This window comes from Doryrhamphus excisus, linkage group LG1, assembly GCF_037039965.1.
Source record: "Doryrhamphus excisus strain RoL-2023G ecotype Guam linkage group LG1, RoL_Dexc_Guam_v1.1, whole genome shotgun sequence".
NCBI lineage: Eukaryota > Metazoa > Chordata > Actinopteri > Syngnathiformes > Syngnathidae > Doryrhamphus > Doryrhamphus excisus.
This window is the reverse complement of record NC_136357.1, coordinates 25,893,837-25,920,914: the sequence shown is the minus strand read 5'-3', so window position 1 is coordinate 25,920,914 and position 27,078 is coordinate 25,893,837. Positions and strand designations below refer to the sequence as shown.

The 27,078-nt window shown below is 40.9% G+C and overlaps 1 protein-coding gene across 2 annotated transcripts in view; it reads left to right on the top strand.

Moving 5' to 3' along the window:
- Positions 1-27,078, top strand: part of ntrk3b (neurotrophic tyrosine kinase, receptor, type 3b) — a 273,184-nt gene that overhangs the window by 30,675 nt on the left and 215,431 nt on the right. For both annotated transcript variants that reach the window (XM_078792754.1, XM_078792752.1), the window contains exons 2-3: positions 16,549-16,623; positions 24,956-25,027. In XM_078792754.1, coding sequence (XP_078648880.1) covers positions 16,549-16,623; positions 24,956-25,027 — 147 coding nt within the window. The remainder of the gene's footprint in view (positions 1-16,548; positions 16,624-24,955; positions 25,028-27,078) is intronic.

Here is a 27,078-nt window from a genome sequence, read left to right as displayed (position 1 = left end):
ATCCCATAATCAGTTCACAGTTCCACATGTCCAAAAGAAGTAGGAAGAAGCAAAGCTTATTAAATCCTACCCCTCCATCTGGTACTTTTACAATCAATAACTGTTACATTTGTTCACTTCCTGCTTTCCATAATACAGTTTAAGGGTTCATTCATTCATTCATTTTCTACTGCTTTTTCCTCATGAGGTTCGCGAGAGGCGGGGTACACCCTGGACTGGTGGCCAGCCAATCACAGGGCACATATAGACAAACAACCATTCACACTCACATTCATACCTATGGACAATTTGGAGTCGCTAATTAACCTAGCATGTTTTTGGAATGTGGGAGGAAACCGGAATACCCGGAGAAAACCCACGCATGCACGGGGAGAACATGCAAACTCCACACAGAGATGGTCGAGGGTGGAATTGAACCCTGGTCTCCTAGCTGTGGGGTCTGCGCGCTAACCACTCGACCGCCGTGTTTTTTTTTAAATCATTCATCAGCGTTCATCTTGAAAATTCCCAACGTTGTTCTCATAACGACTTCTTTTTATTTTGCATAAAAATGAATCATTGTTCTGCAAGAACTTTTGTCCTCAAACTTTTTAGTTTTCTATTTTTTTTATTTTTATTTAATTTTTTCCTTGTGAAATTGTGACTTTCCTCATTCTACTACTACTTTATTTTCGTAAAATGTTTAATTTTGGATTTTTGAACTATGACATTTTTTCATAATATTTGGACTTTATTCTTATAAAATGAGTAATTTTTCTGGTAAAATTTTCTCTTTTTTTTCCTTCTCACACAAGTCGTTTTTTTTCCTCCTAATTTGACAACTTCAGAATCATATCACGGCTTTCTTTCACCGTGTCAAATTGCAGTAACAACAGTGTGTTTTTGTCTTGTAATATTGCAGTATTTCCTTATCAACATGATTACTTATTCTTGTAAAATTGCGACTTTTGTAATGATTTAATTTTGATTTAATTTAAGCTTTTTTTCCTTCATAGAATTATTTCTTTTTCCTCATAACTTTAATTTTTGTAAAACTGCAATAACTAAAAATAATAATTTTTTTATCTTTTTGTGACTTTTTTCTAATAATATTGCAAGATCTTTTTTTCCTGTAAAATTACCATAGTAGTTTTTCTTGTAAAATTGTGCCTTTTTCCCCTCATAAAATGACACCTTTTTATCATAATTGGGCACCTTTCATCTTGTCAAATTCTGACTTTATTGTCATAATATGATTTTGATTATGTAAAATAATTTTTGACTTTTTTTCCTCAGAAAATTGCTATATTTTCTCCAAAAAAATTGATAATTTCCCTCTCATTGAAATGTATTAATCCTCCTTTTATCTTGTAAAATTTTTCTATCAACTTTTGCTATTTTTTTCTGTTAAATTTGATGTTTAAAAATAATTTGTGATACAATTGCAATATTTCATAAAATAATATTTAATAAATTAATTACTTTCTGTGGTAGAATTTTTTTTCTTGTAAAATTCTTTTTAAAAATACATTTTTTTCATCAAATTTTTTTAAATTAAAAAATATTTTAATATTTTATTATATTTAATTAAAATTTATTATTTTTCTGGAATATAGTATACAAATTTTTTGTAAAATTTAACACTTTTTTTTTCTTTTTTCGTGTACCACTGCAATATTTTCCTCAAACGCCAATTCTTCTTCCTGTCGCCACGAGGATCACATCCTGTAGGTTCCTCCATCTTTAACTTGCCCGTTTCCCCACCGCACCAAATATTCCAATCCAGTCTGGAGCGGATGTACGCCGTCTTCCAGTCGACCAATCACAGGTCAGCTGGTGGTCACCTGATTGCTAAAAGTTGTGTAGACAACTTTTGGCGAGAAGCTCCGGTGGCCTCAGAAGCAGGGAACAACAAACAAGCGTTAATTGGAATCCATTTTTAATGAAGGCTGGCGGCCAACCACGAGCGTTCCTGCCAGGAAAGCCGCCATTGGCTGGAATTTTCTGTTGTGTTTGCCTTGACAAGCCACCTGCGGTGCGGAGCGGCAGAAGGATTCCCAATGAAGTTGGAAGGGATGGCGGAGCGTGGATCCGCCTTCCTGCCGACGAGGGTCCCCGTGGCGAGAGAAGCGCGTCGTCTGATCGATGTCAGACGCTTCAATCACGGCGAGTGCGACTTGGCGGCCGCGTCCGTCCTCCGGAATGTCGTGGCTGACGCATGGCCGGGATGGCGATGCGGAAGGTAGATCGATATCCGCACACATTGTGTTTTATTAAACATTCTCCCATTACGGTGGCGGCGCCGGCGTTGTACATCATTCCAATAAAGTCGTAAATCACGCCGACATTTTTGTCGCGGGACGGGGAAAATATGGACGCAGTCAACGATTGGACGGGAGGGAAAGAGGGCGTGGTTTCAGCTACAGGTTGGTCCTTCTCGTTCCTTTCTAGGCCGTAAAAAAAGCATCAATAACAAGAGGAGTTAAAAACAACAGCGATTAACTGCCATTAATTATGAGTTAACTATGAATGATGCCATGCTATACGATACGGCCATATTGTCCAATAATCAGTTTCCCGCTCATCCCGATATCAGCTGATATCGATACCGATATATGGAACACATCATTTCTGTATGCAGTACATGGAGTATCTGTACGTATAGTGTACTGTATGCAGTACATGGAGTATCTGTATGTATAGTGTACTGTATGCAGTACATAGAGTATCTGTACGTATACAGCACTGTATGTAGTACATGGAGTATCTGTATGTATAGTGTACCGTATGCAGTACATGGAGTATCTGTACGTATAGTGTACTGTATGCAGTACATAGAGTATCTGGACGTATACAGCACTGTATGTAGTACATGGAGTATCTGGACGTATACAGCACTGTATGTAGTACATGCAGTATCTGTATGTATAGTGTACTGTATGCAGTACATGGAGTATCTGTATGTATAGTGTACTGTATGCAGTACATGGAGTATCTGGACGTATAGTGTACTGTATGAAGTACATAGAGTATCTGGACGTATACAGCACTGTATGTAGTACATGGAGTATCTGTACGTATAGTGTACTGTATGCAGTACATGGAGTATCTGTACATATACAGCACTGTATGCAGTACATAGAGTATCTGTACGTATACAGCACTGTATGTAGTACATGGAGTATCTGTATGTATAGTGTACTGTATGCAGTACATGGAGTATCTGTACGTATAGTGTACTGTATGCAGTACATAGAGTATCTGTACGTATAGTGTACTGTATGCAGTACATAGAGTATCTGGACGTATACAGCACTGTATGTAGTACATGGAGTATCTGGACGTATACAGCACTGTATGCAGTACATGGAGTATCTGTACGTATAGTGTACTGTATGCAGTACATGGAGTATCTGTATGTATAGTGTACTGTATGCAGTACATAGAGTATCTGTACGTATACAGCACTGTATGTAGTACATGGAGTATCTGTATGTATAGTGTACCGTATGCAGTACATGGAGTATCTGTACGTATAGTGTACTGTATGCAGTACATAGAGTATCTGGACGTATACAGCACTGTATGTAGTACATGGAGTATCTGGACGTATACAGCACTGTATGTAGTACATGCAGTATCTGTATGTATAGTGTACTGTATGCAGTACATGGAGTATCTGTATGTATAGTGTACTGTATGCAGTACATGGAGTATCTGGACGTATAGTGTACTGTATGAAGTACATAGAGTATCTGGACGTATACAGCACTGTATGTAGTACATGGAGTATCTGTACGTATAGTGTACTGTATGCAGTACATGGAGTATCTGTACATATACAGCACTGTATGCAGTACATAGAGTATCTGTACGTATACAGCACTGTATGTAGTACATGGAGTATCTGTATGTATAGTGTACTGTATGCAGTACATGGAGTATCTGTACGTATAGTGTACTGTATGCAGTACATAGAGTATCTGTACGTATAGTGTACTGTATGCAGTACATAGAGTATCTGGACGTATACAGCACTGTATGTAGTACATGGAGTATCTGGACGTATACAGCACTGTATGTAGTACATGGAGTATCTGGACGTATACAGCACTGTATGTAGTACATGGAGTATCTGGACGTATACAGCACTGTATGTAGTACATGGAGTATCTGGACGTATACAGCACTGTATGTCGTACATGGAGTATCTGTATGTATAGTGTACTGTATGCAGTACATGAAGTATCTGTATGTATAGTGTACTGTATGCAGTACATGGAGTATCTGTAAGTATAGAGTACTGTATGCAGTACATGGAGTATCTGTATGTATAGTGTACTGTATGCAGTACATGGAGTATCTGTAAGTATAGAGTACTGTATGCAGTACATGGAGTATCTGTACATATAGTATACTGTGCGCAGTACATGGAGTATCTGTATGTATAGTGTACTGTGTGCAGTACATGGAGTATCTGTACGTATACAGCACTGTATGCAGTACATAGAGTATCTGTACGTATACAGCACTGTATGCAGTACATAGAGTATCTGTACGTATACAGCACTGTATGCAGTACATAGAGTATCTGTACGTATACAGCACTGTATGCAGTACATAGAGTATCTGTACGTATACAGCACTGTATGCAGTACATGGAGTATCTGTATGTATACAGCACTGTATGCAGTACATGGAGTATCTGTATGTATAGTGTACTGTATGCAGTACATAGAGTATCTGTACGTATACAGCACTGTATGTAGTACATGGAGTATCTGTACGTATACAGCACTGTATGTAGTACATGGAGTATCTGTAAGTATAGAGTACTGTATGCAGTACATGGAGTATCTGTAAGTATAGAGTACTGTATGCAGTACATGGAGTATCTGTAAGTATAGAGTACTGTATGCAGTACATGGAGTATCTGTACGTATAGTGTACTGTGTGCAGTACATGGAGTATCTGTAAGTATAGAGTACTGTGTGCAGTACATGGAGTATCTGTACGTATAGTGTACTGTGTGCAGTACATGGAGTATCTGTACGTATAGTGTACTGTGTGCAGTACATGGAGTATCTGTAAGTATAGAGTACTGTATGCAGTACATGGAGTATCTGTACGTATAGTGTACTGTATGCAGTACATAGAGTATCTGTACGTATACAGCACTGTATGTAGTACATGGAGTATCTGTATGTATAGTGTACTGTATGCAGTACATGGAGTATCTGTATGTATACAGTACTGTATGCAGTACATGGAGTATCTGTAAGTATAGAGTACTGTATGCAGTACATGGAGTATCTGGACGTATACAGCACTGTATGTAGTACATGGAGTATCTGGACGTATACAGCACTGTATGTAGTACATGGAGTATCTGTATGTATAGTGTACTGTATGCAGTACATGGAGTATCTGTATGTATAGTGTACTCTATGCAGTACATGGAGTATCTGTATGTATAGTGTACTCTATGCAGTACATGGAGTATCTGGACGTATACAGCACTGTATGTAGTACATGGAGTATCTGTACGTATAGTGTACTGTATGCAGTACATGGAGTATCTGTAAGTATAGAGCACTGTATGCAGTACATGGAGTATCTGTAAGTATAGAGCACTGTATGCAGTACATGGACTATCTAAGTATGGAGTACTGTATGCAGTACATGGAGTATCTGTACGTATAGTGTACTGTATGCAGTACATAGAGTATCTGTACGTATACAGCACTGTATGTAGTACATGGAGTATCTGTATGTATACAGTACTGTATGCAGTACATGGAGTATCTGTACGTATAGAGTACTGTATGCAGTACATGGAGTATCTGGACGTATACAGCACTGTATGTAGTACATGGAGTATCTGTATGTATAGTGTACTGTATGCAGTACATGGAGTATCTGTATGTATAGTGTACTGTATGCAGTACATGGAGTATCTGTATGTATAGTGTACTCTATGCAGTACATGGAGTATCTGTAAGTATAGAGCACTGTATGCAGTACATGGAGTAGCTGTAAGTATAGAGCACTGTATGCAGTACATGGAGTAGCTGTAAGTATAGAGCACTGTATGCAGTACATGGAGTAGCTGTAAGTATAGAGCACTGTATGCAGTACATGGAGTATCTGTATGCAGTACATGGAGTATCTAAGTATAGAGTACTGTATGCAGTACATGGAGTAGCTGTATGTATACAGTACATAGAGTATCTCTACGTATACAGTACTTATCACATTTGTATGTTGATATCAGGCCGATAATTATCGGACATCCCATTTGCTGTATATGTACTGTATATACTGTATACTATATACTATATATACTATACTGTATAGCCCCAGAAGATCGTAGTACTTGTCCATGCTTGGAGTGCTGCTGGCCATTAAAGAAGGCTACAGAGTATCTTTAGAGTATCGAGAGAGTATCTCCAGAGCATCAGCGTGGTGTCTTGGCCCTTGCTATGATCTGCTGTGATGTACGCTCCTGCCGTGCTTGTTTGTCGCGTTCTGTCAGTCACGGCGTGCGCGTGGAGGCGTCGCCGTGGGCATCGTCACCACAACAGATGGTCGTGGTCGGGATGGAGTCTGTTCCTGTTTGCTCCTCCGGCACCTCGCCACCCAGTTCAGGCCTGGGCCAGTTGGAGGGCCCACGGCGAGGACACGCGTGTGAACGACAACACGTCGTATCATCATCATCATCATCATCATCATCATCATCATCACGTAGATCATATTCTATTTAGCTTAGCTGGAACGGCTAGCCGTGTACCGATTGGAACACGTTAGCATCCTGGCAAATTAGCCGACGCTGACCTTCTCCTACGATTTTGGATCAACATTTGCAACTAAAGTCTCATAATGTTGGATGAGATTCAGCTCCACTAGCCTCTCCTTCTCTCTTCCATTGCCGTTGTTCCCTCGCGACACCATCCATGATGTATTTATTTAGATACTTTTTTAATAGTATACATAATATATATTATATACTTTATATTTTATTATGGTACATGGTGGGGCCTTGATGGCCAAATGGATCCACTGTACCTGCAGTACATGGAGTATATGTACATATACAGTACTGGATGCAGTACATGGAGTATATGTACATATACAGTACTGGATGCAGTACATGGAGTATATGTACATATGCAGTACATGTAGTATCTGTACATATACACTACTGTATGCAGTACATGTAGTATCTGTACATAAACAGTACTGGATGCAGTACATGGAGTATATGTACATATACACTACTGGATGCAGTACATGGAGTATATGTACATATACACTACTGGATGCAGTACATGGAGTATATGTACATATGCAGTACATGGAGTATATGTACATATACACTACTGGATGCAGTACATGGAGTATATGTACATATACACTACTGTATGCAGTACATGGAGTATCTGTACACATACACTACTGGATGCAGTACATGGAGTATCTGCTCGTATACACTACTGTATGCAGTACATGGAGTATCTGCTCGTATACACTACTGGATGCAGTACATGGAGTATCTGCTCGTATACACTACTGTGTGCAGTACATGGAGTATCTGCACGTATACACTACTGTATGCAGTACATGGAATATCGGCACGTATACACTACTGTATGCAGTACATGGAATATCGGCACGTATACACTACTGTATGCAGTACATGGAATATCGGCACGTATACACTACTGTATGCAGTACATGGAATATCGGCACGTATACAGTACATAAATTATCTGTAAGTATACTGCACTGTATGCAGTACATGGAGTATCTGTAGGTATACACTACTGTATGCGGTACATAGAGTATCTCTACCTACACAGTACTGTATGCAGTACATGGAGTATCTGTATGTATACAGTACATGGAGTATCTGTAAGTATACTGTACTGTATGCAGTACATGGAGTATCTGTAGGTATACACTACTTTATGCTGTACATGGAGTATGTGTAGGTATACAATACTGTATGCAGTACACAGAGTATCTGTAGGTATACACTACTGTATGCAGTACACAGAGTATCTGTAGGTATACAGTACATGGAGTATCTGTAGGTATACAGTACTGTATGCCGTATATGGAGTATATGTACATATGCAGTACATGTAGTATCTGTACATATACACTACTGTATGCAGTACATGTAGTATCTGTACATAAACAGTACTGGATGCAGTACATGGAGTATATGTACATATACACTACTGGATGCAGTACATGGAGTATATGTACATATACACTACTGGATGCAGTACATGGAGTATATGTACATATGCAGTACATGGAGTATATGTACATATACACTACTGGATGCAGTACATGGAGTATATGTACATATACACTACTGTATGCAGTACATGGAGTATCTGTACACATACACTACTGGATGCAGTACATGGAGTATATGTACATATACACTACTGTATGCAGTACATGGAGTATCTGTACACATACACTACTGGATGCAGTACATGGAGTATCTGCTCGTATACACTACTGGATGCAGTACATGGAGTATCTGCTCGTATACACTACTGTGTGCAGTACATGGAGTATCTGCACGTATACACTACTGTGTGCAGTACATGGAGTATCGGCACGTATACACTACTGTATGCAGTACATGGAATATCGGCACGTATACACTACTGTATGCAGTACATGGAATATCGGCACGTATACACTACTGTATGCAGTACATGGAATATCGGCACGTATACACTACTGTATGCAGTACATGGAATATCTGTAGGTATACACTACTGTATGCGGTACATAGAGTATCTCTACCTACACAGTACTGTATGCAGTACATGGAGTATCTGTAAGTATACTGTACTCTATGCAGTACATGGAGTATCTGTATGTATACAGTACATGGAGTATCTGTAAGTATACTGTACTGTATGCAGTACATGGAGTATCTGTAGGTATACACTACTGTATGCAGTGCATAGAGTATCTCTACATATACACTACTTTATGCTGTACATGGAGTATGTGTAGCTATACAATACTGTATGCAGTACACAGAGTATCTGTAGGTATACACTACTGTATGCAGTACACAGAGTATCTGTAGGTATGCAGTACATGGAGTATCTGTAGGTATGCAGTACATGGAGTATCTGTAGGTATACAGTACTGTATGCCGTATATGGAGTATCTGTAGGTATACACTACTGTATGCAGTACATGGAGTATCTCTACGTATACAGTACTGTATGCAGTACATACAGTACAGTACAGTATGCAGTACACAGAGTATGTGTGTATACAGTACAGTATGCAGTCCAGTACATAGTCTGTGTTGATACGTATATAGTAGAGTATACATGCCAGTGTACAGTATACAGTATACAGTATACAGTATACAGTATACAGTATGTGTTGCTATAGTGTACATATCTATAAGTCTGTTTTGACTGAAGATTGTTTATGAAGTTGCGATGCTTCCTCTTGCATTCTTGCATTGGAACATGGGAGCAGTCGGACCGTCCTGTCTCACTCGCCGTCCTTTTCGTCCATCGTCTCCGTGGAGTTTTGGCGGCCCCTCCGAGCGTCTGGGGAAATGGCGGGACAGGAGATTGGTCTTTTGTCGTTCCTTCGCCTCTTCGTATTTCTTTATTTATTTCCTTCCACGACGCGTCCATATTCATATTCATATTCCCACGGTCCGCGGGGAGCCGTCGCCTTCCTCCTTCGTTGCTGTTTTTGTTGACGGCGGCCAGATGAAAGATGAAATTGGAGACGGCGTTAAATGATATTGCAGCGTAAAGTGGCGCATGAAAACAGGAAGTGCACGCGGGAATTAGGTTCTGTCTCTCTTTTCATTTTGTACCCCCCCCCCCCCCCCCACCCACACGCCGCCTCATATAGCACTATTATAGCAATATTTCACCGGGGTGTTCCAACACACAAAAAAAATTCGCCACAACAAACATGGCCGCTATCAGCTCCCAAATGAAGCCCGCAGGCGGGAATGAAATGTGGAAATTAGCGTTTGTGGAGTCCGGAATCAACATAATCAAGGAGTCTCATACTCCGACACATCTTCACTTGAAATGGTTGTACCGGGATCAAATCACTCCGACTCACTCGAGAAAGTCAGTCCTTTGACTCCGCAACTCAGTTCTTTTGAGTATGGCACACTTTAAATGACTCAACACGACCGAATCAGGAGTCAGTTGTCTTTCTGTTGAGTTTCAAGTCAGTGAATCAAACAGGAGTATCATAGGAGTCATGAGTCGGTGGTGTTTCCGGTGAGTCCATAGATTCAAGTCAGCGACTCAACACGGTCGAATCAGGAGTCGGTCGTCTTTCTGTTGAGTTTCAAGTCAGTGAATCAAACAGGAGTATCATAGGAGTCATGAGTCGTGGTGTTTCCGGTGAGTCCATAGATTCAAGTCAGTGACTCAACACAGCCAAATCAGGAGTCAGTTGTCTTTCTGTTGAGTTTCAAGTCAGTGAATCAAACAGGAGTATCATAGGAGTCATGAGTCGGTGGTGGTTCCTGTGAGTCCATCGATTCAAGTCAGCGACTCAACACGGTCGAATCAGGAGTCGGTCGTCTTTCTGTTGAGTTTCAAGTCAGTGAATCAAACAGGAGTATCATAGGAGTCATGAGTCGTGGTGTTTCCGGTGAGTCCATAGATTCAAGTCAGCGACTCAACACGGCCGAATCAGGAGTCGGTCGTCTTTCTGTTGAGTTTCAAGTCAGTGAATCAAACAGGAGTATCATAGGAGTCATGAGTCGTGGTGTTTCCGGTGAGTCCATTGATTCAAGTCAGTGACTCAACACGGCCGAATCAGGAGTCAGTCGTCTTTCTGTTGAGTTTCAAGTCAGTGAATCAAACAGGAGTATCATAGGAGTCATGAGTCGTAGTGTTTTCGGTGAGTCCATTGATTCAAGTCAGCGACTCAATACGGCCGAATCAGGAGTCAGTCGTCTTTCTGTTGAGTTTCAAGTCAGTGAATCAAACAGGAGTATCATAGGAGTCATGAGTCGGTGGTGTTTCCGGTGAGTCCATAGATTCAAGTCAGTGACTCAACACAGCCAAATCAGGAGTCAGTTGTCTTTCTGTTGAGTTTCAAGTCAGTGAATCAAACAGTAGTATCATAGGAGTCATGAGTCGGTGGTGTTTCCGGTGAGTCCGCTGATTCAAGTCTGTGAATCAACACAGCAGAATCAGAGTCAACTCATTTGAGTCACTGAATCATTACTGTAGAATGATAGGAGTCATGAGTCTGGCGAGTCCGCTGACTCAACACAAGGCAACTGAGTCAAATGAGTCATGTGTCAATGTTTTTTTTTCCGTTAGTGCGTCGACTTATGCCTGTGAATCAACACAGCAGAATCAAATGAGTCGTGAATCAGTGGTGTTTTCTGTGAGTCAGCTGATTCGAGTCAGTGAATCATTGCATTAGAATGGTGAGTCAGCTGCGGATCTGTTTTGTCTGCCGATTCCAATGAGCGCATCAACACAGCAAGAATTGTGAGTCACTGTGTGTTTCCTGTGAGTCATCTGATTCGAGACAGCGAATCAACACAGCAGAATCATGAGTCACTGTCTTTCCGGAAAGTCTGCCGAAATGAGTCAGTGATTCACGACTTAGCAGATTTTCTGTTGAGTTTGCTGATTGGAGTTTGTGAACCAACACAGCAGAATCGTGAGTCGTTGTGTTTCTTGTGAGTCATTTGATTTGAGTCAGTAAATCAATTCATGATTCAGCTGTGTTTTTGGTTCGTCTGCTGATTTGAGTCACTGATTCGACAAACTAGCATCACGAGTCTGCTGTGTTTCCTATGAGGTCACTGATTCGATTCAGTGAATCAGTACAGCTGAATCATCATGAATCAATCACGAGTCTTCAGTGTTTCTGGTCACTTTGCTGTGTGAAGTCAGCAGCATCAGAGGACAGTGATGTCATCATCGGGAGGGCGGGGCACCTGTGAGTTTGTCGGTGGGGTTTTAAACGTCAGCAAAAATGCCGGAATGTTCTTGTCTGTCTTTGACCTTTTCTGTAGCCTAACCTGGGTTTGCGTCACATGGTCTGTCACATGACCTTGTGACATTAAAACGTGTGCCAGCAGAGCAGCCGTGTCCATTGTTGGGATTTTTCATTCCTCTAACACTGTTACTTATTGGTGATATATACAACCAATATTTTCAATATTTCAAATTTAAATACATATATACTGTAAATACTCCTTACTGCGTATGCAATATTACAAATAATCAATTTAATAATTTTGAATGATAAATATATTTGAATTTACATGATCCATCCTATGAATGATGACTTTAATATTTAAAAAAATATATATAATCATAGTGAAAATAAAAAAATATACAATAAAATAATATAAATATATTTTAAATGCAACATAAATACATACATTATTATTAATAATGTCATATTGGTACTAATAAAATGTGATTTGCATTATCCAGTCCATTTATGATGAATAATTTTATTTTTTAAAAATGAATAAATGTAATAATTAATTAACAAATATAAATTATACATCCCAAAAATATATCCTAAAAATACAGTACATGAAGTCACCAGTCAAATACTAAACATTGCAATGACAGTACTTTACGAGCAGTACTTTGCATTCGAGGCTGTACTCTACACATACAGTACAGTACTCACATGTAAAAAGTACTACATGAGCGTGTCCCCCAGTATTCTCCTGAGTTGCCGTGGCAACACGTGCAGCGTGTGACTAAAGCAGAGGGAATTACATTAACGGCCACTAAATGGTGCTAAAAAAGGTGCTAATTGCTTCATCTTTTTTACGTACTATTATATCATATACCCCCCCCCCCACCACCATAGAACCTGAAATATTCCTTTGGTTCCGCTAATAATGGACTTGTACTTGTACAATCATGTTGTAGTATTTATCAACAAGAGTACGCAGAGCTGTCCTCCATCAGGTGCTGGTGTAGCAGGTTGCATCCAAGGAGGCGTCACATGTCCTTTGGTGTGAGGTCTCACTCTCCACTGCCAAGCACTCCTCAAAGGAACCTGATGATGATGATTTCCAGGTCATGAAAGAAGGAACAGCACTGTTGGTGTATAGAGGATCTTTGAGTTCAAAACAGCACAGCGCCCCTGTTATGTTTTTAGAGGACCTGTCACTGTTTTTGCAATTGGTCCTGAAAAACAGCAAAGCACTCCTGTCATATAGAGGATGACTATTTGACTATTTTTTTCAGTAAGTTCTTAAAAACAGCAAATCACTCCTGTCATATATAGAGGATCTGTGACTACCGTTTTTGGAGTCGCTTCTTAAAAACATTAGAGCGTGTCTGTTATATATATGGAGGATCTTTGACTAGCGTTTGTGGAGTTGGTCCTGAAAAACAGCAAAGTGCTCCTGTCATATAGAGGATCTTTGGCTACTGTTTTTGCAAGAGGTTCTTAAAAACAGCAAAGCGCTCCTGTCATATAGAGGATCTTTGACTAGTTTTTTGCAGTTGGTCCTGAAAAACAGCAAAGCGCTCCTGTCATATAGAGGATCTTTGACAAGTGTTTTTGCAGTTGGTCCTGAAAAACAGCAAAGCGCTCCTGTCATATAGAGAATCTTTGACTACCGTTTTTCTAGTGACTTCTTAAAAACATTAGAGCGTGTCTGTTATATAGAGGATCTTTGACTAGCGTTTGTGGAGTTGGTCCTGAAAAACAGCAAAGCGCTCCTGTCATATAGAGGATCTTTGGCTACTGTTTTTGCAATAGGTTCTTAAAAACAGCAAACGCTCCTGTCATATAGAGGATCTTTGGCTACTGTTTTTGCAAGAGGTTCTTAAAAACAGCAAAACGCTCCTGTCATATAGAGGATCTTTGACTAGTTTTTTGCAGTTGGTCCTGAAAAACAGCAAAGCACTCCTGTCATATAGAGGATATTTGACTAGTTTTTTGCAGTAAGTTATTAAAAACAGCAAAGTACTCCTGTCATATAGAGGATCTTTGACTACCGTTTTGCTAGTGGCTTCTTAAAAACATTAGAGCGTGTCTGTTATATAGAGGATCTTTGACTAGCGTTTGTGGAGTTGGTCCTGAAAAACAGCAAAGTGCTCCTGTCATATAGAGGATCTTTGGCTACTGTTTTTGCAATAAGTTCTTAAAAACAGCAAACGCTCCTGTCATATAGAGGATCTTTGGCTACTGTTTTTGCAAGAGGTTCTTAAAAACAGCAAAACGCTCCTGTCATATAGAGGATCTTTGACTAGTTTTTTGCAGTTGGTCCTGAAAAACAGCAAAGCACTCCTGTCATATAGAGGATATTTGACTACCGTTTTGCTAGTGGCTTCTTAAAAACATTAGAGCGTGTCTGTTATATAGAGGATCTTTGACTAGCGTTTGTGGAGTTGGTCCTGAAAAACAGCAAAGTGCTCCTGTCATATAGAGGATCTTTGGCTACTGTTTTTGCAATAGGTTCTTAAAAACAGCAAAGCGCTCCTGTCATATAGAGGATCTTTGACTAGTTTTTTGCAGTTGGTCCTGAAAAACAGCAAAGCACTCCTGTCATATAGAGGATATTTGACTAGTTTTTTGCAGTAAGTTATTAAAAACAGCAAAGTACTCCTGTCATATAGAGGATCTTTGACTACCATTTTGCTAGTGGCTTCTTAAAAACATTAGAGCGTGTCTGTTATATAGAGGATCTTTGACTAGCGTTTGTGGAGTTGGTCCTGAAAAACAGCAAAGTGCTCCTGTCATATAGAGGATCTTTGGCTACTGTTTTTGCAATAAGTTCTTAAAAACAGCAAACGCTCCTGTCATATAGAGGATCTTTGGCTACTGTTTTTGCAAGAGGTTCTTAAAAACAGCAAAACGCTCCTGTCATATAGAGGATCTTTGACTAGTTTTTTGCAGTTGGTCCTGAAAAACAGCAAAGCACTCCTGTCATATAGAGGATATTTGACTACCGTTTTGCTAGTGGCTTCTTAAAAACATTAGAGCGTGTCTGTTATATAGAGGATCTTTGACTAGCGTTTGTGGAGTTGGTCCTGAAAAACAGCAAAGTGCTCCTGTCATATAGAGGATCTTTGGCTACTGTTTTTGCAATAGGTTCTTAAAAACAGCAAAGCGCTCCTGTCATATAGAGGATCTTTGGCTACGGTTTTTGCAATAGGTTCTTAAAAACAGCAAAACGCTCCTGTCATATAGAGGATCTTTGACTAGTTTTTTGCAGTTGGTCCTGAAAAACAGCAAAGCACTCCTGTCATATAGAGGATATTTGACTAGTTTTTTGCAGTAAGTTATTAAAAACAGCAAAGTACTCCTGTCATATAGAGGATCTTTGACTACCATTTTGCTAGTGGCTTCTTAAAAACATTAGAGCGTGTCTGTTATATAGAGGATCTTTGACTAGCGTTTGTGGAGTTGGTCCTGAAAAACAGCAAAGTGCTCCTGTCACATAGAGGATCTTTGACTAGTTTTTTGCAGTTGGTCCTGAAAAACAGCAAAGCGCTCCTGTCATATAGAGGATCTTTGGCTACTGTTTTTGCAGTTGGTCCTGAAAAACAGCAAAGTGCTCCTGTCATTTAGAGGATCTTTGGCTACTGTTTTTGCAGTTGGTCCTGAAAAACAGCAAAGCGCTCCTGTCATATAGAGGATCGTTTTTCTAGTCGCTTCTTAAAAGCATTAGAGTGCGCCTGTTATATAGAGGATCTTTGACTAGCATTAGTGGAGTTTGTCCTGAAAAACAGCAAAGTGCTCCTGTCATATAGATGATCTTTGACAATTTTTTTGCAGTAGGTTTTTAAAAACCGCAAAGCGCTCCTGTCATATATAGGATCTTTGACTAGTTTTTTGCAGTAGGTCCTGAAAAACAGCAAAGCGCTCCTGTCATATCGAGGATCTTTGACTACCGTTTTTCTAGTTGCTTCTTGAAAACATTAGAGCGCTACTGTCATATAGAGGATCTTTGACTACTGTTTTTCTAGTTGCTTCTTAAAAACATTAGAGCGCTCCTGTTATGTAGAGGATCTTTGATGAGTGCTTTCACTCGTGTTGTGTGTATATAGAGGATCTTTACCATCTCTCTTTGTGTGACAGGTCCTTAAAAACAGCGTGCCCCTTGCATATAGAGGATCTTTGATGAGCATACACATATTGCTTTCTGGTTTGTGTCTAAGGTTATTTTAGGCTCCATGATGCATTTGGGGAGGTAACATGATTTGTTTTGTTGGTAACATTTCTGATGGACAACCAGTGGGATACGTTGTGGTGGTCTCCAGCCATGGGTGGTGTCAAAGATGGAGCCCCATGGATGCATTGATTAGAAATGTGGCATTTAGGTTGGAAGAGCGTTTATCACCGAGAGATTCCGCCTCTGCGGTGGGAATTTAACCGCTAAAAAGTGTGCTGGTGTTTGCGGTGAGAGGTGAAGCCCACAAGCTGCCTCTCGGCAAATGCGAGGCAGAGCTTCCCGCCACGGCGCTTCCGATCGCTCCAATAATCCAAAATGGAGCTACTTCCTTCCTAACGTTGGACTTTCCTTTCCCTCTGCAGACACATCGAGAACTGGACGGGGTTGCAGACTCTACGAGACGTGGACATGGAGCTCTACACCGGACTGCAGAGACTGTGAGTGCCATTAACGTGGGGCGCAGGGAGGGGGGTCAGTCATAGAGTGTCTGGCGGGTCGCCGCCCCGCCGCGTTCCACATCAGAGAAAGGACATCGTAACCCGCGCCGCTGCTCCAGCTCGTCTGATGTCGGGCCGCCTGCCGACGCTCTGCTGAGAGGTCGCCGAGCAACGGCGGCGGCCATTTAGATTTGGACACAAACGGCCACACAATGTTTGCTAAAAGCATTATAGCTATAGCTATATCTTTGCTAGCTATTATGCTATATTCCAGCATGCTAATGCTGCAAAAGCATGCTAATGGTTGGGTGTAAATTAGACTTTGTAACCTTAATAATCGTTAGTGGAGTTTGTCCTGAAAAACAGCAAAGTGCTCCTGTCGTATAGAGGATCTTTGACTATTTTTTGCAGTAGGTTTTTAAAAACAGCAAAGTGCTCCTGTCATATAGAGGATCTTTGACTATTTTTTGCAGTAGGTTTTTAAAAACAGCAAAGTGCTCCTGTCGTATAGAGGATCTTTGACTATTTTTTGCAGTAGGTTTTTAAAAACAGCAAAGTGCTCCTGTCATATAGAGGATCTTTGACTATTTTTTGCAGTAGGTTTTTAAAAACAGCAAAGTGCTCCTGTCATATAGAGGTTCTTTGACTAGTTTTTTGCATTAAGTTCTTAAAAACAGCAAAGCACTCCTGTCATATAGAGGATCTTTGACGAGTGTTTTTGCAGTTGGTCCTGAAAAACAGCAAAGTGCTCCTGTTATATAGAGGATCTTTGACGAGTGTTTTTGCAGTTGGTCCTGAAAAACAGCAAAGCGCTCCTGTCATATAGAGGATCTTTGACTAGTTTTTTGCATTAAGTTCTTAAAAACAGCAAAGCACTCCTGTCATATAGAGGATCTTTGACGAGTGTTTTTGCAGTTGGTCCTGAAAAACAGCAAAGCGCTCCTGTCATATAGAGGATCTTTGACTAGTTTTTTGCATTAAGTTCTTAAAAACAGCAAAGCACTTCTGTCATATAGAGGATCTTTGACGAGTGGTTTTGCAGTTGGTCCTGAAAAACAGCAAATTGCTCCTCTTATATAGAGGATCTTTGACGAGTGTTTTTGCAGTTGGTCCTGAAAAACAGCAAAGCGCTCCTGTCATATCGAGGATCTTTGACTAGTTTTTTGCAGTAAGTTCTTAAAAACAGCAAAGCACTTCTGTCATATAGAGGATCTTTGACGAGTGTTTTTGCAGTTGGTCCTGAAAAACAGCAAATTGCTCCTCTTATATAGAGGATCTTTGACGAGTGTTTTTGCAGTTGGTCCTGAAAAACAGCAAAGCGCTCCTGTCATATCGAGGATCTTTGACTAGTTTTTTGCAGTAAGTTCTTAAAAAAAGCAAATCGCTCCTGTCATATAGAGGATCTTTGACGAGTGTTTTTGCACTTGGTCCTGAAAAACAGCAAAGCGCTCTTGTCATATAGAGGATCTTGACTAGTTTTTTGCAGTAAGTTCTTAAAAACAGCAAAGCACTCCTGTCATACAGAAGATCTTTGACTACCGTTTTTCTAGTCGCTTCTTAAAAGCATTAGAGTGCGCCTGTTATTAGCGCTAACGTTAGTGGAGTTTGTCCTGAAAAACAGCAAAGTGCTCCTGTCATATAGAGGATCTTTGACTAGTTTTTTGCAGTAGGTTTTTAAAAAAAGCAAATCGCTCCTGTCATATAGAGGATCTTTGACGAGTGTTTTTGCACTTGGTCCTGAAAAACAGCAAAGCGCTCCTGTCATATAGAGGATCTTTGACTAGTTTTTTGCAGTAAGTTCTTAAAAACAGCAAAGCACTCCTGTCATACAGAAGATCTTTGACTACCGTTTTTCTAGTCGCTTCTTAAAAACATTAGAGTGCGCCTGTTATTAGCGCTAACGTTAGTGGAGTTTGTCCTGAAAAACAGCAAAGTGCTCCTGTCATATAGAGGATCTTTGACTAGTTTTTTGCAGTAGGTTTTTAAAAACAGCAAACTGCTCCTGTCATATAGAGGAATCTTTGACTAGTTTTTTGCAGTAGGTTTTTAAAAACAGCAAAGTGCTCCTGTCATATAGAGGATCTTTGACTAGTTTTTTGCAGTAGGTTCTTAAAAACAACAAATCGCTCCTGTCATAAAGAGGATCTTTGACTAGCGTTAGTGGAGTTGGTCCTGAAAAACAGCAAAGCGCTCCTGTCATATAGATGATCTTTGACGAGTGTTTTTGCAGTTGGTCCTGAAAAACAACAAAGCGCTCCTGTTATATAGAGGATCTTTGACGAATGTTTTTGCTCTTGGTCCTGAAAAACAGCAAATCGCTCCTGTCATATAGAGGATCTTTGACTATTTTTTTGCAGTAGGTTCTTAAAAACAGCAAAGCGCTCTTGTCATATAGAGGATCTTTGACTAGTTTTTTGCAGTAGGTTCTTAAAAACAGCAAATCTCTCCCGTCATATAGAGGATCTTTGACGAGTGTTTTTGCAGTTGGCCCTGAAAAACAGCAAAGCGCTCCTGTCACATAGAGGATCTTTGACTAGTTTTTTGCAGTAGGTTCTTAAAAACAGCAAATCTCTCCCGTCATATAGAGGATCTTTGACGAGTGTTTTTGCAGTTGGTCCTGAAAAACAGCAAAGCGCTCCCCAAACGTTGTCTCATTCCACGGGAAGCCCGGCCTCTACGGAAGGTACGATGTCGCTAGCTCGCAATGCTAACAATTGTTGACATGCTTCCGTTCCCATCCTGCAATCTGAGTCGGCAGCTTTTCTAATCCCCCCCCACCCCCTCCTCCCTTCTCAATGGTTGCCTCCTGACCTCCTCTTCCTCTTCTTCTTCTCGTCAAAAAAGAGAAGCTTATTCTTCGACACCCTCTAAAGTCGGAGCGGGCCTCTCCCCTGATCCCACTGATCCCCCATCAGGGAGGCCAAGTGTAATATCACCAGCCGCAAATTAGCATTTTTCTCATTACCGCCCGCTCCCCCTCCCTCCCGATCCCCGGATGAGGCAGCAGAGTATCCGCCTGCCCTCATGCAAACGCTCCCCGGCTATGGCGGCTATGGCGGCTATGGCGGCTATGGCGGCTACGGCGCCCTCATTGCGTGGCCCAGTCATTCGTGAGGATGTTCTAATGAAAGAGGCGCTCTGTTTATTCTTCAATTGGGAAACACATTCAAATAAAATATCCACAGGAGAGCCATCTTATTGTTGTTATTACCGTGGCTGCTCTTCATGATTTCAAATTAATATTCCGCATTTACATTTCAAATCAGCATCAATGTACTTATTGCCATTTTATTTCCTTTTATTCCCAAAACACGGAACGCTGCAATGCTACATCACCGCAAGCATCCCTGGATCATGTCCATCCTTCAACCGGCCTGCTTTTCTACACGGCTGCCAAGTCTGCAATTAGTAGTTATTAATGTTATATAGAGGATCTTTGACTAGCGTTTGTGGAGTTGGTCCTGAAAAACAGCAAAGTGCTCCTGTCATATAGAGGATCTTTGGCTACTGTTTTTGCAATAGGTTCTTAAAAACAGCAAAGCGCTCCTGTCATATAGAGGATCTTTGGCTACTGTTTTTGCAATAGGTTCTTAAAAACAGCAAAACGCTCCTGTCATATAGAGGATCTTTGCTAGTTTTTTTGCAGTTGGTCCTGAAAAACAGCAAAGTGCTCCTGTCATATAGAGGATCTTTGGCTACTGTTTTTGCAATAGGTTCTTAAAAACAGCAAAGCGCTCCTGTCATATAGAGGATCTTTGGCTACTGTTTTTGCAATAGGTTCTTAAAAACAGCAAAACGCTCCTGTCATATAGAGGATCTTTGACTAGTTTTTTGCAATAGGTTCTTAAAAACAGCAAAGCGCTCCTGTATATAGAGGATCTTTGGCTACTGTTTTTGCAATAGGTTCTTAAAAACAGCAAAACGCTCCTGTCATATAGAGGATCTTTGACTAGTTTTTTGCAGTTGGTCCTGAAAAACAGAAAAGCGCTCCTGTCATATGGAGGATCTTTGAGGATCTACCGTTTTTCTAGTCACTTCTTAAAAACATTAGAGTGCTCCTGTCATATAGAGGATCTTTGACTATTTTTTCGCAGTAGGTTTTTAAAAACAGCAAAGTGCTCCTGTCATATAGAAGATCTTTGGCTCCTGTTTTTGCAATAGGTTCTTAAAAACAGCAAAGCGCTCCTGTCATATAGAGGATCTTTGGCTACTGTTTTTGCAATAGGTTCTTAAAAACAGCAAAGCGCTCCTGTCATATAGAGGATCTTTGGCTACTGTTTTTGCAATAGGTTCTTAAAAACAGCAAAACTCTCCCGTCATATAGAGGATCTTGTTTTCTGGAGTTGGTCCTGAAAAACAGCAAAGTGCTCCTGTCATATAGACGATCTTTGGCTACTGTTTTTGCAATAGGTTCTTAAAAACAGCAAAGCGCTCCTGTCATATAGAGGATCTTTGACTAGTTTTTTGCAGTTGGTCCTGAAAAACAGCAAAGTGCTCCCGTCATATAGAAGATCTTTGGCTACTGTTTTTGCAATAGGTTCTTAAAAACAGCAAAACGCTCCTGTCATATAGAGGATCTTTGACTAGTTTTTTGCAGTTGGTCCTGAAAAACAGCAAAGCACTCCTGTCATATAGAGGATCTTTGACTAGCGTTTTTTTTTTAGTCGCTTCTTAAAAACATGTCCATCCTTCAACTGGCCTGCTTTTTCTACACGGCTGCCAAGTCTGCAATTAGTATGTTGACCAAAGTGCGGCCCGGGGGCCGTTGGCGACCAGTGGCTGCTTTTTTTTTTTTTTTAAATTGAGCCACAGCACAATCTAGGAATATAATTTCAAGCATGAACATGGCAAGATAGAAATATAAGGCATTCAGACGTTGGAGGAGACACACAAGCACCAGATATGATCGCCAAAACAACAGGCTTTTATTGCAGGTTGGAATTATCTCGGGCATAATAATCCCTAATCCCTAATCCTTGATAATAAAAATAACGCTCATCTCCACTCAGTTCCTTTGTGGCACTGCTTCCCAAAATCTTCCAGGTTTTCCATGCTATCATGAGTGCGGCAGATCCTGCATGGAAAACCCTCATTGGAGCTTTTTGTTCATGTGTCACATCAGGATTGTGGATGATGGGCAAAATTCCGCCACCCCTTCCAAAAGTGCACGCTTCCTTGAAATGTTCACGTCCCCATCGGTATTCAGCTCTGGAAATTTCTCGGAAATGGGATCGTGTCCAACCCCACGGAGGCGTGATGGGAAGATAATTGGCGGCAGCTGAGTTTAATTAGCAAACACCGCGTCGTTACGAGGCGCACGCTGATGATGTCAATGAGAGACATCTTTCATTACAACTTAGGGAAGAGCCGGAATACCAAAGCAGGGCAGTGGGAATTCCAAAAAAAAACCCCAAAAAAACAGCCAGCCGAGGATGTACTTTGATTTCTTTTTGGTCCGGGGGAAGGCGTTCGAGTGCATGCGGTGCTCGCACAATCCACTCACTTTACATTTTAAGTTTGCAAATCTTTCATCAAAGTGGATTTCTATTTGCGGCTCAGCTCGGGGGTGCCGCCGGTATTCGCGCAGCGGAGTTCCATTTGGAATTAAAATTGGAATTAGATGAGGCACTGCTGCTCGGACTCGCTGCGGCGGATTCTTCTACGGTGAGAAGAGAGCAGACGCCATTTCACCTTCACCCGCCATCCCGTGTGCCCACTTTCGTCCTTTTTTGCGTGAGAGCTGTGATAGCATCCAGATCTGCAGATGTCCACTCATCTCCACAACTGAGACAGAAGTTGCATGAAAAGGAAGTACTTTCTTAGACGCTCGGGTGCCAACATATGGGCCTGACTCGGGGACAGACCTGGAAAGGAAGCCTGATCAAACAATAACACTTTGCTTGAACTCCCCAAATGCCTGTCAGCCCCCCACCATAGACCAGCTCCCTCTGGTAAGCCCGTCTAGTCACACGGAAGACACCATGTGTTGAAACCCCATTATATAAGACACACCCAATCTTGAAAAATCAATTCTAACAGTTCAAAGAAAACCTTTTTAGCATTGTTAGAGCACTCTACACAAGAATAACACCCCTATAGTCACATTTACCCAATATTGTTAACAGAATAAGAGAAAATAAAACTTATAAAACATAGAAATTGTGCTTATGAACTTCTAAATATGCCTTTTAACATTATTAGAGCCCTCAAGACTTGACATAACACCCCTATAGTTACCTTTAAACTCCTATTAACCAATTTTGTCGACATAATAAGAGAATATAAGACATAGAATTTCTGTTCACAACCTTCTAAATAAGCCTTTTAACACAATTAGAGCCCTCAAGACATGATAACACCCCTATAGTCACCTTTAAGCGCCCATTACCCAATATAGTAGACATAATAAGACATATAAGACACAGACATTTGGCTTCCAATGTTTTAAATACGCCTTGTAACACTAATAGAAACCTTCTCCACATGAAATAACACCCCTATAGTCACCTTTAAGCTCCCATTTCCCAATGTAATAGAACTAATGAGCAAAAATAAGATATTTTTTTGCGACCTTCTAAATAGGCTTTTAACACTATTAGAGCACTCAAGACATGACATAACACCCCTATAGTCACCTTTAAGCTCTTAGTACCCAATATAGTAGACATAAGAAAAAATAAGACATATAGTAGAACATAGAAATTCTGTTCACAGACTTCTCAATACGCCTTTTAACATTATTAGAGCCCTCAACACATGACATAACACCCCCATAGTCACCTTTAAGCTCCCATTACCCAATATAGTCGACATAATAAGAGAAAATAAGACATATAAGACATAGACATTTGGCTTCCAACGTTTTAAATACGCCTTGTAACATTAATAGAAACCCTCTCCACATGAAATAACACCCCTATAGTCACCTTTAAGCTCCCATTTCCCAATGTAATAGAACTAGTGAGCAAAAAAAGATATAGAAATTCTGTCTGTGACCTTCTAAATAGGCTTTTAACACTATTAGAGCCCTCAAGACATGACATAACACCCCTATAGTCACCTTTAAGCTCCAATTTCCCAATGTAATAGAACTAATGAGCAAAAAAAAGATATAGAAATTCTGTCCGCGACCTTCTAAATAAGCCTTTAACACTATTAGAGCCCTCAAGACATGACATAACATCCCTATAGTCACCTTTATCCTCCTATTTCCTGATGTAGTAGACATAATACGAGAAAATAAGACATAAGACATCGGCTTCCAACGTTTTTCCACATGAAATAACACCCCTATAGTCACCTTTAAGCTCTTAGTACCCAATATAGTAGACATAAGAAAAAATAAGACATATAGTAGAACATAGAAATTCAGTTCACAGACTTTATTAGAGCCCTCAACACGTGACATAACACCCCCATAGTCACCTTTAATCCCCCATTACACAATATATTAGACATAATAAGATAAAATAAGACATATAAGACATAGACATTCGGCTTCGGTTTTAAATACACCTTGTAACACTATTAGAGCCCCCGAGACATGAGATAACACCCCTATAGTCACCTTTAAGTTCCAATTTCCCAATGTAATAGAACTAATGAGCAAAAAAAATATATAGAAATTCTGTTCGCGACCTTCTAAATAGGCTTTTAACACTATTAGAGCCCCGTAGACATGAGATAACACCCCTATAGTCACCTTTAAGCTCATATTTTCTGATATAGTAGACATTCATTCATTCATTTATTTTCTACCGCTTTTTCCTCGCAAGGGTCGCGGGGGGTGCTGGAGCCTATCCCAGCTGTCTTCGGGCAAGAGGCGGGGTACACCCTGGACTGGTGGCCAGCCAATCACAGGGCACATATAGACAAACAACCATTCACACTCACATTCATACCTATGGACAATTTGGTGTCGCTAATTAACCTAGCATGTTTTTTGGAATGTGGGAGGAAACCGGAGTAACCCGGAGAAAACCCACGCATGCACGGGGAGAACATGCAAACTCCACACAGAGACGGCCGAGGGTGGAATTGAACCCTGGTCCTCCTAGCTGTGAGGTCTGCGCGCTAACCACTCGACCACCGTGGCGCCCAATAGTAGACATAATAAAAAAATAAGGCATATAGAACATTACATAGACTCTCATGTTAGCACTGGGAGAGTCAGTTTTTTGTGTACTGTCCTGTTCTGGACAGTACTTCCTGTGGTGGCTATTGCCTCACGAGTGTGACATCTAGTGGCCGGCGTAGAGTACTACATGTCATCACAGCATCTTTGATAATGATAATGATATTTGTGATAACAGTTGTTTGTTTTTGTTTGCAGAACCATCATGAACTGCAACCTGAAGGTGATCCAGGCTCGGGCCTTTGCTCAGAATCCGCACCTCCGCTACATGTGAGTAAATAAAACATCCCGCCGCCCTCCGAAGATTTATTACGATGCGTGATGCTGCTCGATGAGTTAGCATTGAGGACCAGATGATGTTGTTGATAGGGAGTGGCTTTGGGGTACGGGGGGTGGGGGGTGGTGGCCATTATCGTTGCCTGCGCACATGCGCCACATCTTAAATGAGACATCCATTATTTGGGCCGGGATAATTGGATTCCTATCTGCGGGGGCCTCGACATGCCGAAGAAGACGCGGCTCCATTTAGCCGCCGCTCGCTAAATGGACAATTTGTCCAGTCGGGGCCCAAGCGCCGGAGCGCCGGAGCGCCGGAGTGCCGGGCGGAAGAGCGAAGTCATTTCTTTAACAAAAGGCTGACGTGTTAGCGTATGACAGCCTGTTATCGCCTTGTTATTTTCCCACACGCAAAACTCGGTGGCGGGTCTTTTACCTGAACATGCTGCCATTTGCAATTTGCAGTTGTTGACCCGGGTGCTTTGCTCCCTTTTTTTTTTTTTTTTTACCCCCGCCCCCCCCGCCCCCGGCCCCCATCATCATGGCTGCTCTCTTGCTGAGTGTGTACCATCTATGTGCTGTATGGGTTGTGTTTATGTAATTCGGGCTACACAATCTACACAACATAGCACTGCTTCCCAGCTGTCTTCGGGCGAGAGGCGGGGTACACCCTGGACTGGTCGCCAGCCAATCACAGAGCACATATAGACAAACAACCATTCACACTCACATTCATACCTATGGACAATTTGGAGTCGCTAATTAACCTAGCATGTTTTTGGAATGTGGGAGGAAACCGGAGAAAACCCACGCATGCAAGGGGAGAACATGCAAACTCCACACAGAGATGGCCGAGGGTGGAATTGAACCCTGGTCTCCTAGCTGTGAGGTCTGCGCGCTAACCACTAGACCACCGTATTACCTCATGCTTCATGCGAATTCAAGACTTGAAATTGCTACACAAAATGGACATTACTTTGACCGAAGATGCTAAGGTGTCCAACCTGAGGGGCTACAGATGTAATCGTCTCGGATGTTTACCAAAGCACGTACGTTTGGCTCTACGTTCTACTAAACTGACCAAAAGGTTGGCACAGTACCAGAGCATGTAGGTTAGGTTCCTTCAAGAAGAGTTCAAGATCATTGACACTTCACTAGTTACAAAAAACAGATTCGGTTCTTGGAAGACTTTCATATGAACAAAACCATGTCCATGAGGGTCTTTGAAAAAAAAAAAACCCAAATGTTCCCTGTGCTTAGACGAACATGTATGTTGGGTTCCTTAAAGAACAGTTGAACACAACAACACGTACGTTCAGGTGATAAAGTCGGCCTTGACTGAGGTTCTTTGAATACTCTTGATAGTCTTCAAGGTTAACAAAAGCAGCTACGTTAGCGTCCTTAATGAGCTGAACACAGGAACACGCATGTTGGGGTAATTGAGACGGTCACGGAACACGTTAAGATCTTTGAAGACTGAAACATGTTTCCATTGCTTAGAAAAACAAGTATGTTGTGTACCTTAAAGAACGATTGTTTACAAGAAGGCGCGCATTCGGGTAATTAGGACTGTCTTCAATGTATACACAAAAAAAAGACATAAGGTTCTTTGAAGACTATTAATTGTCTTCGAAAGTTGACGTAGCCATGTAGGTTAGCTTCCTTAATTAGCTGAACACAGAGATAAATGAGACTGTCTTCAACTCGTTAGATCGGAAAACATCTATGTCGAGTTCCATCAAGTCAAAAATGGTCTTTAACCACGTACGCTAGGTCAACGGGAACAAAAACACAGTTGTTTACCAAAAGATATGTTAGCTTCATAGCATTTGACGTAACCACGTAGGTTAGCTTCCCTAATTAGCTGAATACAGAGGTAAACTAAGACTGTCTTCAACTTGTTAGATCGGAAAACATCTATGTCGAGTTCCATCAAGTAAAAAATGTACGCTAGGTCAACGGGAACAAAAACACAGTTGTTTACCAAAAGATATGTTAGCTTCATAGCATTTGACGTAACCACTGAGGTTAGCTTCCCTAATTAG